Here is a 16,420-nt window from a genome sequence, read left to right on the forward strand (position 1 = left end):
AGTAGCTGCGCATCACCGAACTCTTTGTTGTATATAGGACCAATTATAGCTGAACGCTCTACTTCGATACAGACTGCTCTCGTATTAGCTGACGATGTTTAGTCTCCTGCCTTTCTATCTCTACATGTGTAGTTGATACTTTCTCGTGTAGATTATCAGTAGTTCACAAACAAAACTACATTGTAGGCACAACTTATCAAAGAAAACATCATTTTATATTTCAGGAAACAAATAGATATGTCAAGCAGTATGTAAACAATTGTTGTATATTACTTGTATGCTAGAACATAACCTGCAGTCTATCGAACTAGCTTAACTGTTTATTAGACAAACCATATCTTTCCTTTCAAATAATTTTCTGGACAAGTGACAAATTTCTTGATGTTCTGTACCTTTCATAATATCCGTTCTAACGACATCCTAAAGCATTGTCAGCATCAAAATCCCTTTTCTTTGACATTTAGCAATAAAAAAATGGATATCGACCGCCAGTCCAATAGAAGACGGCCATTATTTATCATATCAATCACATTTGATTCTGTGAAAAAAGGCAAGAAAACAAAAAAAAACAAAAACAAAAAAACAATAGCAAACCACGAAAAAAAGCAAGTTGGCCGATCAAAGCAGCAACGACACTCTATGTGAACTGGTAAAAAAACGTGTCCTCCATATATGCAGTAACGTCGCCATACGTTTTGGCAGTGCTTTGCGCCAGTGCAAACATGTTTTGACGCAATCAGAACTCTTTGTAAACTTTGAAGAATTTCTTCAAGCTAAATATCGTTACTTGGTTTTTGTGTTGGATTATAGTGTATGATTTCCGTAAGAATAGATAATTTGTTTGTACATCTTTTATAAATCAATATTTAACGAATACCGTTTCCGGTGTATCCCTTGAAAAAATCATTTATATGAGCCCCAAATGCTGCTTATTTTGTTAGCTGAGTTCGGTCAAAAACCTCTCATTCCGATAGTAGACGAAATTTTCTTAATATGATAACATCTAAAAACGGTGTATATCTCTCTTTTTCACGGTGAAACTCAGTGGTGATAGATAAACATGTTTGCCCTTATCTTGAAAGACAGTTATCCGGTACTACGGTCTTCTTTAAGATCCATGATACTGTTTAATCATATCCTGTAAGATTTTGAGGTAGTAGTTTATAATTGTTTGTTATTGAACAAGAAGTCTATTCTTCCAACACTCGGATATACAATAAAGGAATCCCACATTTTAATTACATTCCATAAAGTTAACTACAGTACGACTGTTTTGTTACTTTTATTCTTACAATAAATATAGCCATAAAGGTTCCACTACAAACAGTTAACATATTTTAGCTTCACATTCATGATCAAAATTAAACACTGACAAATTCGATACTTCGAAATGTCTATGAAATTTGCGGCAATTAGATAATGCGTTTAATACATCCGCTAATGTGTAGGCTTGGCAATTATTCTTATTCTTTAACTGCATATCCCTCTGTCTGTTTGCCATACCTCTCTTATCTCTCGAATTTATCCATGTATATTGATGAAATCTCGTTGTGTTTTGGACGACATCAAGATAATTATTTTCCGTGTAAACTGCTTTACCCTGAGATTTCTTCTCTCAGTTTCGACTTATCGTTTTTAAAAACTTCGCAGTCTTTATCATCCCAACATGTAGCAATGTTCCCGCTGCCAGTTTGACTCGACCAGGTTTTGGTAGAGTTATTGCTCTTTGTTGTTATTAGTTTTTCTGTCTTCGCCGGAGATTCTCTTCAATGGCAAGTAAACGTAGGATTGCTGATTTAGTTAACGTTTGTTTGGTAGAAAGATGGAAATGGTAAAAACTGGGTCCATGAATGCTGTAAATTGGCATTGTTCATAATGATCGTAAATTATCATTACTATTCGCTCCCTTCTTAGTATTATTGTTGTTAAGAACTTATGGGGACAAGGGAAAATACCCAGTTAATTATGACGGTTGCTGTTGCCCGCTATTATCTTGTTATATCATATATTTACCTTCTGTGTTGATATTACTTTTTCTCGTTACAGACATAACAAAATAGATATATAGTGTATATAAGTAGTTTGAAAAAAATGAGCATTTAATGTTCATCAAATGAAAGTTATTATTTCCTTATAACTGAGAGAATCCCATTTACATTTAGAATTGCGACAAGTATTAAAGCTTTTATGTTTCATTTGATTTTAAAGTATAATATGTTCTTTATGCAACTGTTTGTCAGTTGTTTTCTTATTAAAATAAGTTTTGTTTTAGTCAAATATTGACGACATCACCTATAAACCTTTTTATTTCGTTTCTTCTTTTAGCCGATTCGTCTGAACTGATAAGTTTCAAAGAGGGCATTTTCAACACAGTTGCGACTTCAAACCCTATGCGTATCTCGTTGACAACGACCTTGACTAACGGAAACACATCATCAATGTCCCTAGACATCATAGTAAATAAACCCCCTGCTAATGGAACTTGTACTGTTAGTCCTGGAACAGGCCAGGTGACTACCACTATGTTCACGTTAACATGCCAAGATTGGGTAGACGTTGATGGTATCGCACGGTATGCTTTCTACGGTATGTATGTCATAATACCTATAAATATTTCTTTCTAACCTCTCTTTATGCCAGAATCTATAAAAAGATCCTCGTATATTACCGACATGGGCATCACATGATTGCCTTGCGCTTGCAGTGCATATACCGATGTAATATTTTTGCAAATTACACATTTGTTATATGGCTTTATGTGACGTCACTTGATAAAATGACGTCAGAAATTCAGAGGTTGCAACTATGGACACCATATAGATACAGAGTTGATATGACTTCGAGTTTGTAGAAATTCCCATTTACCACAAATCTGCATGATCATGTGTTAAATGGATATTGAATTCTTTTCCATATAAGCAGAAATTTATGAAACCTAACATTAACTTTCATTTTGACTCGCATTTAGATAAAAAAAAACTCATAGACTATATAGTTATATATGTTTATATACCTATGTATATATACATATTTCTTAAATATTTGATAAATAAATGTTCATGATTTTAGTGCGTTCGCTAGTTCAGAAGATATCAAAAGCTATTTGTGTATACAGTGAACCATATTAGTAGAACACACAAGACAACAATACAGGAGACTGTTTGTTATCTGAATAGAAGATACATAGTGTTGAATATAAGCATTCTGATGTGGTCTGTTGTCCTGGATATGTAAAATAGAACTTAGGAGTGAAACATAAAAATATTACCAAATACCACATTATATTATTGTTTCATTATTCATTTGGAAGTGAAGAACTATATATCTTGAATTTCTCTGGTTTTTTGTAATCTTATGACAGTGAAGACAAGTGGAAGTCAAAAAGAGGTAATGCTCGGATATGGGTCGGAGCCCGAGTATAGTTGTAACTTCCCTCTGGGTCCCTCGTATGATAATTATAATCTACATACCTGGGTCCGCATCACCGACACAAAGGGAGCGTCTGCTGAGGTGTACATTGGAGTTGTCACAGTAAGTTAAACATCCTGTCTAGTATATCCCTCTTCATTATCTTAAAAGTGTCATTCAAGTGAAAGCTGGTTTATGAAGACCGCTGAATAAAGACCAAGACCTCCGTTTGGAACTATGGCTTTTTGTCTCATGGCGTGTGTGTGTGTGTGTGTGTGTGTGTGTAGGTGTGTGTGTGTGGGGGGGGAGGGTGCGTTCTATTGCATAACATAATTTTTACAACGACCAATTTTACTTTTTGAAGCCGCTGAGTTAATTCTTGTACATTTTTTGTTAATCTGTTGCTTTTCATCGTCTGTATCGTCTGGTTTTAAGCAATTCATGGAAACCTATTTCTTAAAATAATTAATGAATTGTATGCCCTTTAAGTAATATTATATGAGCTATGTACAATAAGCATTGAGCAACAGAAGGCATTGTCATCTCTATATTTCAGGTAAATCCTCTGAGCGCCGATGATTTAGAGGCGAGATTGATCGCACTCAACTCCGGCGATAACGACGAGATTGATCAGGTGTATGCTAGACAAGACGTGAATGAAGTGTGTTCTATGGTATCTGAATTGGGCAGTTTGGTCAGCCAGCAGAGTAAGGCGACGTTAGCAGGTGCATGATTACTTAGTTTGCATTTAAATAGAATAACCCAATCCTTTTATTTGGAGTGTATTTCAGAAAACATTCGAAATTGACTAATATGATCGACGAATATTTTTTTATATTATAAGTAGCAACCTTGTAAACAGAGCAAAGGTAAGCAACATGGTTGAACTCTCATTACCCACTAGGTAGTTAACAAACCTTCAGCATGGACTAGTTTGAAGCATGATATTAAACCCATAACACTTAGCATGCTAATTCCATCCCCGGAAATGTTTACATGATATACATATATATTTTTTATCCTATGTTTATCAATAAGGCATATTTCTCTCCACTCGTCACACGTCACGGACAACGATGAGCAAACAGTAGATGTTATATCATCTATGAATGAAATGATGCATGCATATCTTATATAATATTTACCTATACATCGGCATGTCAAGTGGATTCTTCACCAAGAATTTAAACAATGTTATTTAGTTTAATATGTATTTAATCGAATGCAGTAGTGTGTGAATCACCTATCCATTACCCAATCAAGCACGATTTGGTTTAAGCATGTATTTATTAATGAAAGTGTTATAGATGTGGCTTTACCAATCAAATCAATTACTGGTGAATTTTACAGTTTCAATTATCTTTGCCGTGTTGAATCATTCAATCATCTCCAAACTAAGCTATGGTTTGCTTAATTACTTGAGAATAATATTATTGTAGAATTTGGAGAGAACTATCCTGCTGCGTTCGGCACACCAAACTACAATGACCCGGGAAATGAAAATCCACAAAAGCTGGACCCAAATGTACGTGGCATATTTGATATTAATAACGGAAAGTGTTTAATTTGTGTTAACGGATATAATGATTAGATAATGAAGTAGGAATGTAAATATGTTGAATATTTTGTTCATTCAAATCAAAAAGTAAGGATTTTCTCCCAGTGAATGTTTCATAATTAACGCCCTGTCCGATCATACTTTTAAGTTTGATAATTTCTTCATTGATAGAATCCAATCAACGAGACGATCCAAGCAGAAGCGGACAGGAAACGGAATGAAGGAGCTAAGGTATAACTATAATTATTGAGATGTCATTTAAAGTGATATAAGGCAAACTGACTACTTATGCTGGGATGGCATATTAGAGACACAGTTAACTTCATGATTCAATAGTTACAATAGTCTGACAGAGTACATACACAGTCAAAGTTATAATAGTCCGACAGACTACAGACATAGTTTAAGTTATAATAGGCTGACAGACTACAGACATAGTTTAAGTTATAATAGTCCGACATCGACATAGACATAGCTGAACTTATACTATGCTGACATTCTACAAGCACAGAGAAAGGTATAATAAGGTGACATGCTTCAAACACAGTTTACTTTATAACAGGTAGAATATCTACAAGCAGATTTACGGTTATAACAGGCTGACAGACAACATACATAGTTAAAGTTATAATAGTCTGACAGACTACAGACATAGTTAAAGTTATAATAGGCTGACAGACTACAGACATAGTTAAAGTTATAATAGGCTGACAGACTACAGACACAGTTAAAGTTATAACAGGCTGACAGACTACAGACACAGTTTAAGTTATAATAGTCTGACAGACTACAGACATAGTTAAAGTTATAATAGGCTGACAGACTACAGACATAGTTAAAGTTATAATAGTCTGACAGACTACAGACATAGTTAAAGTTATAATAGGCTGACAGACTACAGACATAGTTAAGGTTATAACAGGCTGACAGACAACATACACAGTTAAAGTTATAATAGTCTGACAGACTACAGACATATAGTCTGACAGACTACAGACATAGTTAAAGTTATAATAGGCTAAAAGACTACAGACACAGTTAAAGTTATAACAGTCTGACAGACTACAGACACAGTTTAAGTTATAATAGTCTGACAGTGTACATACACAGTTTAAGTTCTAATAGGCTGACAGCCTTCAGACACAGTCAAGGTTATAAGAGACTGACACACTAAAAATACAGTTAAAATTAAAATATACACGGACTACCGACACTAACTACAGGCACTACCTAAGGTGGAATATGTCGACAGACAAACAGACACTCATAAATGGATAATAGGATACGAAACGTGAGAAACGTATATTGTATTTACGACCAGAAATGGTGATTAAAAGAAATGACGTAATCCTCTATTAGAGGGGTTTACCTTGACATATTCCTACGGAGAAAAAAACATGGACAGCTTTCCAAAATCTGAAAAATAGTCCTGATAATTTTGGTTTACCTTTGTGATATTATCCGTATATCCCCAACCTAGGGTGTTGACATATCACAGTTGATTCGATATTTGAAGAATCGTTCCCAATATCAAATATTTAATTTTCTCATAAAATTAGATTCCCGATAGTATATCTTGTAGTTTCACTGTTGTAAACCCGGTGTTATTGGGAATAGAATGTCACATTTCAAATGAGAAGTTAGACGTGTTTGATACTCGTCAGTATCACTGATTGTTTCACGGTTGTTACGTTGTTTTCGTTTAGAAAAAACAACCAGGTATACTGGTATTTCGAGAAAGATTATTTATCACCGAGATCATAGTGACGACGTTTGAATATCCTCATAGTCATCATTAATATACATCTTTCGACACATGAAACTAAGAGATAATGTTCCTCGTTCAGTGTACAAATAGTCTGTTTTGATAAATTCCATTATCTCAAATATCTCGATATTTTCATAATCTTGACTGACCTAGTAACACCTATCTTTGTCTATTCTCTCGGAGAAGAGGTCACAGTTCAACAGCAATGCCATAAACAGATACCCTTATATCGATGTTTTATAAGTGAGAAAACATTGGTGTTATGACCTTTTTCAATTTAAAAAAAATATATCAAATACCGGAAGACTTTGTCTTTGTAATATTTTATCATACTTATGCTTCAGAAAAGACCTTAAGAAAAGTACAGCACGTAGTGTCATTAATCAATTAATATCATTACGATCAAGATATTAGACCGAGATATATGATGAATGATATATATAAAAAAAATGCATCATATTTATATTTTAGATAAGTTCTAAATAAAGTGTATCACGTTCAATATCACATCCTATTGAGTTTATTAAGTAATATATCTAGAATTAAACATTTTGAAACTTTTATGAAAGAATATGTCTATGCAATGAAGCCGCAGATAATATTTATTTGTTGCAGATTATTACTCAAGCTGTCAATAACTTGAAAGATCTACCTCTCCGTTCAACGGAGTCAATCCTGTTGGCATCGTCTGTAGCTGTTTCTATTGCCGAGGAAACACCAGAGTGTTTACCCAGAGAATCACAGGTTTGATTGAAGCATTTATGTAGACAATGTCAAATAAGCTTCATGAGTACATACGACACATAGTAAGATGCGTTGCTCTTATCTATAAGACTGCAGCTACACAGAACAGTACAAATATATCCTTGCCGAGGATCTGGTCTCTTCTTCATTACAGTATACAGTGAATGAATAGAAGATGCTAGTATAAAAACTTGTATAAAAGTTTTTATCAAAAGTAAAATATTGAACTATTACAACTTATATTGATTTGCTGGAGATATGGGGGATGGGGGGGGGAGTTTATCACATTTGTCATTGATATATTTCTCATTGATTGTAACAAACATGTTCTGTTAGATTGGGTTAGCAGATTTCGCAGTGAAGGCGGTAGACACCTTGCAGAATTTAATCGATCAAGATGTTCCCGTTACCATTGAAGAACGGAAAGACATAGCTGGCGTTGTTGTTGGCATTTTGTTTGCGACTAGAGCGGTAAGTCAAAGCAAATAAAGAGAAGCAACTGCTGATGGTAGTGTTGACCTCGCGATTGTTTTCAATGACGTTGACGTCGACGTTGGTGAAAGTGGTAACGTCGGTGTTGTCTGCAGTGTGATTGACATTGTTGTGACATCATAGGTTACGATGAAAACTTTAACGTGTAAAGACAATTTTGTGGCATTAAAGGTTAACGATGAAAACTTTAACGTGTAAAGACAATTTTGTGGCATTAAAGGTTAACGATGAAAACTTTAACGTGTAATGACAATGTCGTGGCATTAAAGGTTAACGATGAAAACTTTAACGTGTAATGACAATGTTGTGGCATTAAAGGTTAACGATGAAAACTTTAACATGTAATGACAATGTTGTGGCATAACAGGTTGCGATAAAAATTAAACGTGTATTGACAATGTTGTGGCATCATATGTTAACAATGGAAGCCTTAACGTGTAACTAAGTAGAGTACTAATTGCACAATACTAGAAGTTAACAACTGGTGGCTTTTTAAACTATACAGTGCAAATGACAACATTGTCCAGTTAAATGATATATCAGTTGCATTAATTAAAGATGAATGAGTATATGAACCGTTTTTTTTCCAACAAGGCTTCTACCATCAATTACGCTCACCCAACTCAGATGGACATCGACAATGTCATTGGAACTGAGGATTATAACACGGATTATGATGCTCCTAGTAAACGTAAGTAATTTAGACAGAAGCTAGCGGAGTCCAACTTTGCTAAACCAGATTGCTTACCATTCAAAATGTTCAACTTTAAAATCATAGGTTATATGTACAATGACATGAACATTTCTGAACAGTAACAGTCCGCAGGAACAGTTTAGGTAATGACAAAACCAACTTCAGTTCATGTGAATAAATGGAATCTAAAAAGATCACTTTTTACAATTTTTTTCAATCAAATCATTGACGCAAAAAGCTATTAGTTACCATAAATACTTACCTGTTGTTGACATCGGCACCCACAACAAAGTCCAGTGCATTACACAATAGACGATGTTCTAAGTCTTGCACTAATTCAATTTATCTTCATACATTCGCTACCAAAACTGATAGTACCTATCACATTGATATAAAACACTTGTGGTGCCATCATATTGATGCCGTGAACTCTTTTTTTTATTTAATTGCATTCGTAATATATTATCCACATTTAAGCTTATTTTTAGAGCATACCAGAACGAATTCTTCTACTAGAGGTACTTCTTTGTCATATGCATATATAAAACCTGTGAACATTCTGCAATATATTAATTGTATTGAATCAAATATTTTTCAGCAATGCCAGCTGATATCGATGATCCTGAGGAGGCCTTTGCTAAACTACTATTTTTCACAAATGAGGATAGACAAAGTGGAGTGGTATGTTGCAATCGCTTTCATCAACTTATGAAAAAACTTATGACAACATAACATAATCACACAAACAAATAGGGTATGAGACCTCTATAAAACTTCCCCATAATTTTCATCAATCTGAATCACTTGAACCCCTGCGTTACGGCAATGGCATATGAAAAGAAATATAAAAAATAGATATTGGAACTGTTTAAATTATCTATATCACGTGACTCCCTCGAGAATTTCTTTGGAAACATGACGTATTTAATTTAATTCTTTTTTTGTTTAATGAGGATTGTGAACAGCGTAACGGGTACGAGTCACTTTCCTCACATTTATCATATAAAATGTACAACGTAATACATTTGTAGACAAGGACATACATCAAACAATAAACAATATAATGATAATAGTAATAACAGACACAATACTGTTACACTCACGTATACATACATATACTCAATCGCATACACACTGTCAAACATTAGCACTCAACCTCATTTGCACTTGCTCACACATCTCAAGTATTCATATACATATGTGACAATAGGAGAAATAATTAGATGAAAGGGTCACGTGAGAGAGGGAGAGAATGAGGGGAAGGGGGTGCAACCAATAGATTCATTGGAATCTAATAGTTGCTTTAATGAGCTCGAAGACAGATTCGAAGATTTTAGTACTTGTTTTCTATCAAGAGTGTCGGACCCATAAAGAAGGAAAGAGCGTTGGTATGATATCAGGTGTAGAACGGTTAGTAGATTGATATTTGGTGAAATATACATATTTGAACTACGGCTTAGAACTGTGCTGTCCATTAACCTGGAGAAGTGATCTTCTTTAGGTCTCCTTGTTTGAAAAAAACACATACATACATACATACATATATATATATTGGACATTGTAACACAGTTAACGAAGCAAGACAATTTGTTTTACCCGTGCCTTGTCCTCGAACTCATATACTAAGGCATCAAAATAGCTAGCCAAAGAAATTGCATACTGCCTAACCACCATGGTATCCCAAAAAGGGATGTTTAATGACAGACAGCAGGAATGTTCTTGACATTATCAGTTTGGCAAAATGTCTCATTACGTGATATGAACACCTGGATCGCAATGTTAATGCATGCATGAATACGAATTTTACATAAAATTAATGAATGCAGACAATCAAGCGGTCCAGGAAGGATCTTTGTTGCTATAGATTTGAGTTGAAATTACGGTTTCTCTTTTTTATCCTTTAGGCATCACTACTCGAAAGTAAAACAAGTGACACTGAAAAGAAGATAGATACTCTGATGTTTGATGGACTTAATCCGAAAGATGACCCGATCGTTTTTGAATCAAGTACCTATGCGGTCAGTTACGAGAAAAACAGTTTGGAAAATCTTTCTGGAAAAAAAATATCTCTTGGAGGTGCAGAATTCGTGCCTCCAGACTACAGTAGAATATTTCCTAATATGCCGAGCTCGACAGCACTTTCTGTAAAGGTAAGCTCTCCTTATTAATGTTTGAATTAGCTTTCATCAAAACCAGTATTTTCAAATGTGTATACACTGTGTATTTGAACGGCTTTTTGTGTCTTTTGTATCCAACCTTTACAACTAACAAACAAATTACAGATAGCGAAAGAAAAGATCTTTTTAATTTGAATTGTATCTCTCCCCTTATATAATCACAAACTCAATGTAACCGCATTACGTTACGTCGTTTGTTCCAGGCTTCATCGTCCGTATTTAAGGTACCAGGTTTAATTGCTGGATCGGAGCCACAAAACCATGAAATCGGCACGATTTCCATTAGTTTATACGACGATAATAACCAGGAACTTAGCGTTACAAACGTCAAGGACCGGTTTGAAATATTTATACCAAGAGATCCGTCCGCGTACAACCCGCCAGCAGTCAATCAAACGCCATTCATCCAGCCCGGCAACGACTTCGCTTTTTTCTTCATCACGGTCTCAAAGGAACGTGCTGCAGTGCAAGCCGTTTTTGACTTTACGGAATCTGAACAACTTCTTGTAGTGGTCCGAGCCGGTGGATTTCCAAACATCACAACAGGAGAAGTGGATCACGTCTGTTTAGTTCCTCAAACATGTAAATATTGACATTTGTTACACTAACACGGTATGACAGTAACACGAAAACAATATTAAATTCTGATTTGTTGTCTTAATTTATCTTCAAAATCAATGAAATGACAACAAAATATGACGAAAACCAATTTAGTCAAGAGACAGTAAAAAAAAAGAGCCAAAAACCAGGTGTTCATGAAGAGTTAACAAATCTTGAATCACCTTCTATATTAATCTTGGTCAACTAAAGTTAGCAATATCATATCCTCTTATGTAAATCAGGTTTACAACATCGAGGTCACCAGGTGTACTAATAAGTTACATTTTATGGTAACTTCTATTTGCAGATGGACAAACAGATGAGACATCAATGACGTGTTCAATCACCACTGACATGCTAGGAGGGTTTAAAGGAAAGCTATATTTTGGAGTTCGCCAATTATTACCGGCGGAACGTGATAAATACCGCTTCAAGGCAGACATTCCGAAGGATTTCTCTAACGTGGCTTCAAACTTTACTTTTAATTACACCTTATCAGTCAGTCAGTCCAACTGTTTGTATGTTAACACCACAACTAACAGATGGGAAACAAATGGCTGTTCAGTAAGTGATAGAAACCGGAAAATAGATACAGTTTTTGACTTATTGAAGACAAATAAGTAGCCTCCGGCATGCTGTTGTGTAAATGACGATGCAGCTAGTGGATTTGAACCTCTAAACAATACAACTATTAAAAATTGCTGAAGATAATGTTTTTAAATCTAAAGTGCATATGAAATAAATTAGTGAAAAATTGAGTTGTATTTTCGTTTAAAATTATAACTGTGAAATGTATTATCTTCCCCTTAATTTCAATAAAAATCATTAATTCCCAGCAAGTTTAATCATTCAAGGGTTTCTTGTTCAATTCAAAACTCGTGTCATATTGTTCATTCTGTTTGTTTTTTTGTTTTTTTTCTAGGCTACTGAGAAAACGAATAAGAGGGGGGTCAATTGCTTGTGTTCTCATCTGACAACGTTCACGGGAGACTGGGCAGTAGCTCCAAACACTATAGACTGGAACTTTGTCTTCTCTAACATGGACTTCTTCAAGAATCCTACCCTGTATATAACAGAAATGGTCATAGCCGCCGTGTATATAGTGGCTGTGATCTGGGCCAGAAGACAGGACAAAAAGGATGTTGAGAAGGTAACCATAAAATGTATACCGTTTATAACATTTTTATTCATTTTACTTCAACTCAAATCAGGTTAACTGATACATGAAACATGTAATATTTGTCATAGCCTACAACAAATGGATACGACAAATCTATTTCGCTTGATAAATGTGGTTTTCTTTGTTTTTATGTGTTATACGAGATGTTTTTAATTACTTGATCGGATGTTATATGTATAAAGATTAAATTAAGTGGACAGAAAAAGCATACCAACTTAAGTGGCAGTTTAGCGTGAATTTCCTGATTGTACATAGTAGATATCATCTCATGAACACAACTGAAACTTCCGTTTAAAACATTCAATTCTTAAATGTCAAACTCGTATACAAAATATCATGATAATATCAAATATGTTCAGTTATTACATCATGTAGGGCATATTCTTTAATTGTCAGTAGACTTTATCTGATCATCTACAGAATGTAGTGGTAAACTGTTAGCTAAGGAAGAAACAGTATTTGATGGAATTTCCATATCCACACTGATTTGGTGTAAACACAATAAAGTAAATCTATTTATACCTTGATACCGACTGAGAAGTTGCTGCTTTATAGAATCAATATGTATTTATTTATTACAATCAATCAACCTTTCTGCTTCTGGATACATTAATATATATACATATATATATGTATGTATGATCAATGAATAATAATATCAGTTGGCGAATCTGGAGCCTATTCGACCATATTCAAAATATTTTTTGTATGTATATATTTTTGGTGCATATAACTGGTGATTTTTATCATTTTTATTGTGACTATATGTACATTCATTAGAAAATTTTACAATAGAAAATATCAAAATAATTCTTTCATTAAAATCAAACGATTCCGTACCTAGAGTGGGACCAAGATTTACCGGTTAACTCGTTTCCTTGGTACACGGATTTTACTTCTTTGCGGCCACAGATATGCTCAGCGGCTACAATGCACAACGTACCGATATTTATATAATACGTTTTTTATTACACCCAATAACTTAAGATGACTTTTTGTTACTTATATAGAGCCTTCGACGTCCATCGGACGAAGGATTTACCGTGACACCTAGATTCACTCTACCGCTCTCGATTTAACTTGATAACTTTGTATTTGTTTTATATCCTATGTATGTAATGTAATTTATGTAATATTTCTGTCTTGATAAAAGGGCAGATTATCTCGAAAATTTGACAATTCACTTGTCCGTACTATCGTTTTTTCTTCATCGATCATATGTCAATTTCAGTAATACCCATGTAACGAACAATTGTTTGTTAGGATCCAGTACAAATATTGGACCATACCGTCGATATTGCTTACTAGATTGTATATATGTGTGTATATCTCTACATCAATTGACATAACATTGGTTGCCTGCAAACTACCTGGATCGATTAATAAATGGACAGTAACGATGTATGAACATTATTAAACTTACTGGATTATTCGGCTAGTGCACCTCCCCATCTGAATTTTTTACTTTTCTTTTCAATGTTGATTTACCTCTCTCGCTCCTTAAACCTCAAATTTAATCAATTTGTACTGAGGAGATCTAGGACAAAACAGCTGCAGGTTGCATTTTGGTCTACTTTTTTGCTCTTCAGTATCTAGATTTAAATATGTCATAAAACATGTTATCGTCTGCCTGTACAATTACCTAACGAAACGAGGCTACAAAAATAATAGGTATTTTGATAGTACATTGAATGATATAAGGAATACTTATGTATATTTCAGTTGGGACTAACACCTCTCATTGACAATGACGTGGCCGATAAGTACTACTATGAAATTGTCGTTGTGACTGGCATGCGCAGGAATGCTGGTACCAATTCAAAGGTATATATTTGTATCTCTGGACTATTTAGGTTTTCGTAGTAAACTATTTGTCATTTTTGGGTTTTGTTCTTTCAACAGATGTCACTCCTTGTAACTGTATTGGCACGTTTATATGTTTGTTGAATGTTACAGTAAAGTTTTGCCTAAAACTGGTTGTCTCGGTGAATTTCGTTTTTTAATATGTACACTGTATCACTGTAATTAACATACTGTTTTATGTCGGAAGGTAAACTTCATACTGTCTGGAGATCTTGATGAGACGGAGGTGCGATGTTTGAATGACAGCAAACGTAAAGTATTCCAGCGCGGAAACGTGGATGGCTTCCTAATGGCTGTGAAACGGTACGAACATTTACAAAAATGTCAACATAATTTCTTTAGCAAAACAGCGTTGTTCCTAAATATACTTATGTCACGTTTGTAACAAACGTTTTGTAAAAGAATGCTTTATCACATCTTCACTTGATTTGTTAGTATGTATTACTAGTTGTATTTCATTTCAACGAAATTGTATCGTACAGAAGCATGTAATTGGATCAGGAAACGACATATAGAGAAAATCTATATAAATTTTCTCCCGATATAAATAGATGAATTTAAATTTTGATAGAATCAATGGAAGGATATAAATATGTACATAGGAGGTTGGTCAATTCATTGAGCAGTAATTGGTTAAACGGAGTTAAATTGGTTAATTTCCAATATGTTGCCAATAGAAAATCCAAAATTATATGTCATTTTTTCATGAAGTTCAAAGTTTAAGTTGATATTGCCTCTCCATGATATATTAATATTACTTAATTCAAAACTGATGAACCTATCACAAATGAACTGTAAAACACTATATTGCACTGATTAGGATCAATTACATAAGTACTTTTCAATTAATGATTAAAATACAAAGCCATATTAGTCAGGTTCTGAAAACGCTAAATGCTCGAAAGAGAACCACAATTAACAGGAGGATGATCAGCGTTATCTGAGTAATAAAATCCACATTATCCAAGAATAATTGCATGCCTGATTGTAGTTTTTATTATATCCTAGTCTTAACGGTCCTCTTATCTGCTATCATATTTGTTTATTACTTCATATTATTGTCACTAGTTCTTTGTTCTATCAGTCCTCTTGGCCCTCTAAACTACTTGCATATTTGGCACGACAACTCCGGCAAGGGTAACACAGCGTCATGGTATATGAACACCATGGTGGTACGAGACGTACAAACGGATGAAAAGTACATATTTATTAACAATAAGTGGTTTGCTGTGGAGGAAGGCGACGGAATGGTAAGACCCCCTGCTTTTTCAGACTACTTGATGGAAAGTCGATGTAATCTCTTATAAAGAAATTTCCTTTTGAAATGTTTTCTCACTAAACAACAGTTACGTTTCACTCGTAAGCTGAAAATATTTCGTAATGTCCTCTTTTCGAACATATTTGATTATTAGTTTGCAAATGAAATATAACATGTATGAACAAACCGAGATGAATCTATTTAACACCAGTGTCGTATTTGCTAATTTCTCATTTAGATTGATCGAATCATCGCCGTAGCCGGGAAGGAACAAATGACAGAGTTCGGGCACCTGTTCACTGAAAAGACTACAAAGAATCTCAATGATGGTCATTTGTGGTTTTCGGTGGTAGCTCGACCACCGCAGAGCCGTTTCACGCGTGTCCAGCGTGTATCCTGCTGTCTCTGTCTCCTTTATGTTACCATGCTGTCCAATGCCATGTTTTATGAAAACAGTGCTGCTGAATCTGGAAACTCATTTACGTTTGGTCCTTTCAGCCTATCGCCTACTCAAGTAAGTCACCTTCACTGTTGTCCAGAGTATTTTAAGTTATGTCCATCTTACCATATGATCTACGTTGAAAACGTTTAACTAATGTTTTATTCAATATATACTAAACTACATGATTTACCTTATCCTTATTCTCAATATTACAAAACAATGTCCTCCAAAGGATA

The 16,420-nt window shown here is 34.5% G+C and overlaps 1 protein-coding gene across 1 annotated transcript in view; it reads left to right on the forward strand.

Moving 5' to 3' along the window:
* LOC132543982 (uncharacterized) overlaps positions 1–16,420 on the forward strand; it is a 57,356-nt gene that overhangs the window by 36,639 nt on the left and 4,297 nt on the right. Inside the window, exons 17-33 of the mRNA XM_060207538.1 lie at positions 2,326–2,586; positions 3,362–3,531; positions 3,965–4,133; positions 4,848–4,933; positions 5,138–5,197; positions 7,350–7,478; positions 7,815–7,949; positions 8,565–8,661; positions 9,263–9,345; positions 10,569–10,814; positions 11,045–11,423; positions 11,749–12,005; positions 12,364–12,591; positions 14,344–14,445; positions 14,672–14,787; positions 15,569–15,734; positions 15,981–16,256. Coding sequence (XP_060063521.1) covers positions 2,326–2,586; positions 3,362–3,531; positions 3,965–4,133; positions 4,848–4,933; positions 5,138–5,197; positions 7,350–7,478; positions 7,815–7,949; positions 8,565–8,661; positions 9,263–9,345; positions 10,569–10,814; positions 11,045–11,423; positions 11,749–12,005; positions 12,364–12,591; positions 14,344–14,445; positions 14,672–14,787; positions 15,569–15,734; positions 15,981–16,256 — 2,960 coding nt within the window. The remainder of the gene's footprint in view (positions 1–2,325; positions 2,587–3,361; positions 3,532–3,964; positions 4,134–4,847; positions 4,934–5,137; positions 5,198–7,349; positions 7,479–7,814; positions 7,950–8,564; positions 8,662–9,262; positions 9,346–10,568; positions 10,815–11,044; positions 11,424–11,748; positions 12,006–12,363; positions 12,592–14,343; positions 14,446–14,671; positions 14,788–15,568; positions 15,735–15,980; positions 16,257–16,420) is intronic.

The sequence above is a fragment of the Ylistrum balloti genome, unplaced genomic scaffold (genome assembly GCF_031769215.1).
Source record: "Ylistrum balloti isolate Yb309-2 unplaced genomic scaffold, AGI_CSIRO_Ybal_v1 Utg369772, whole genome shotgun sequence".
Classification (NCBI taxonomy): Eukaryota; Metazoa; Mollusca; class Bivalvia; order Pectinida; family Pectinidae; genus Ylistrum; species Ylistrum balloti.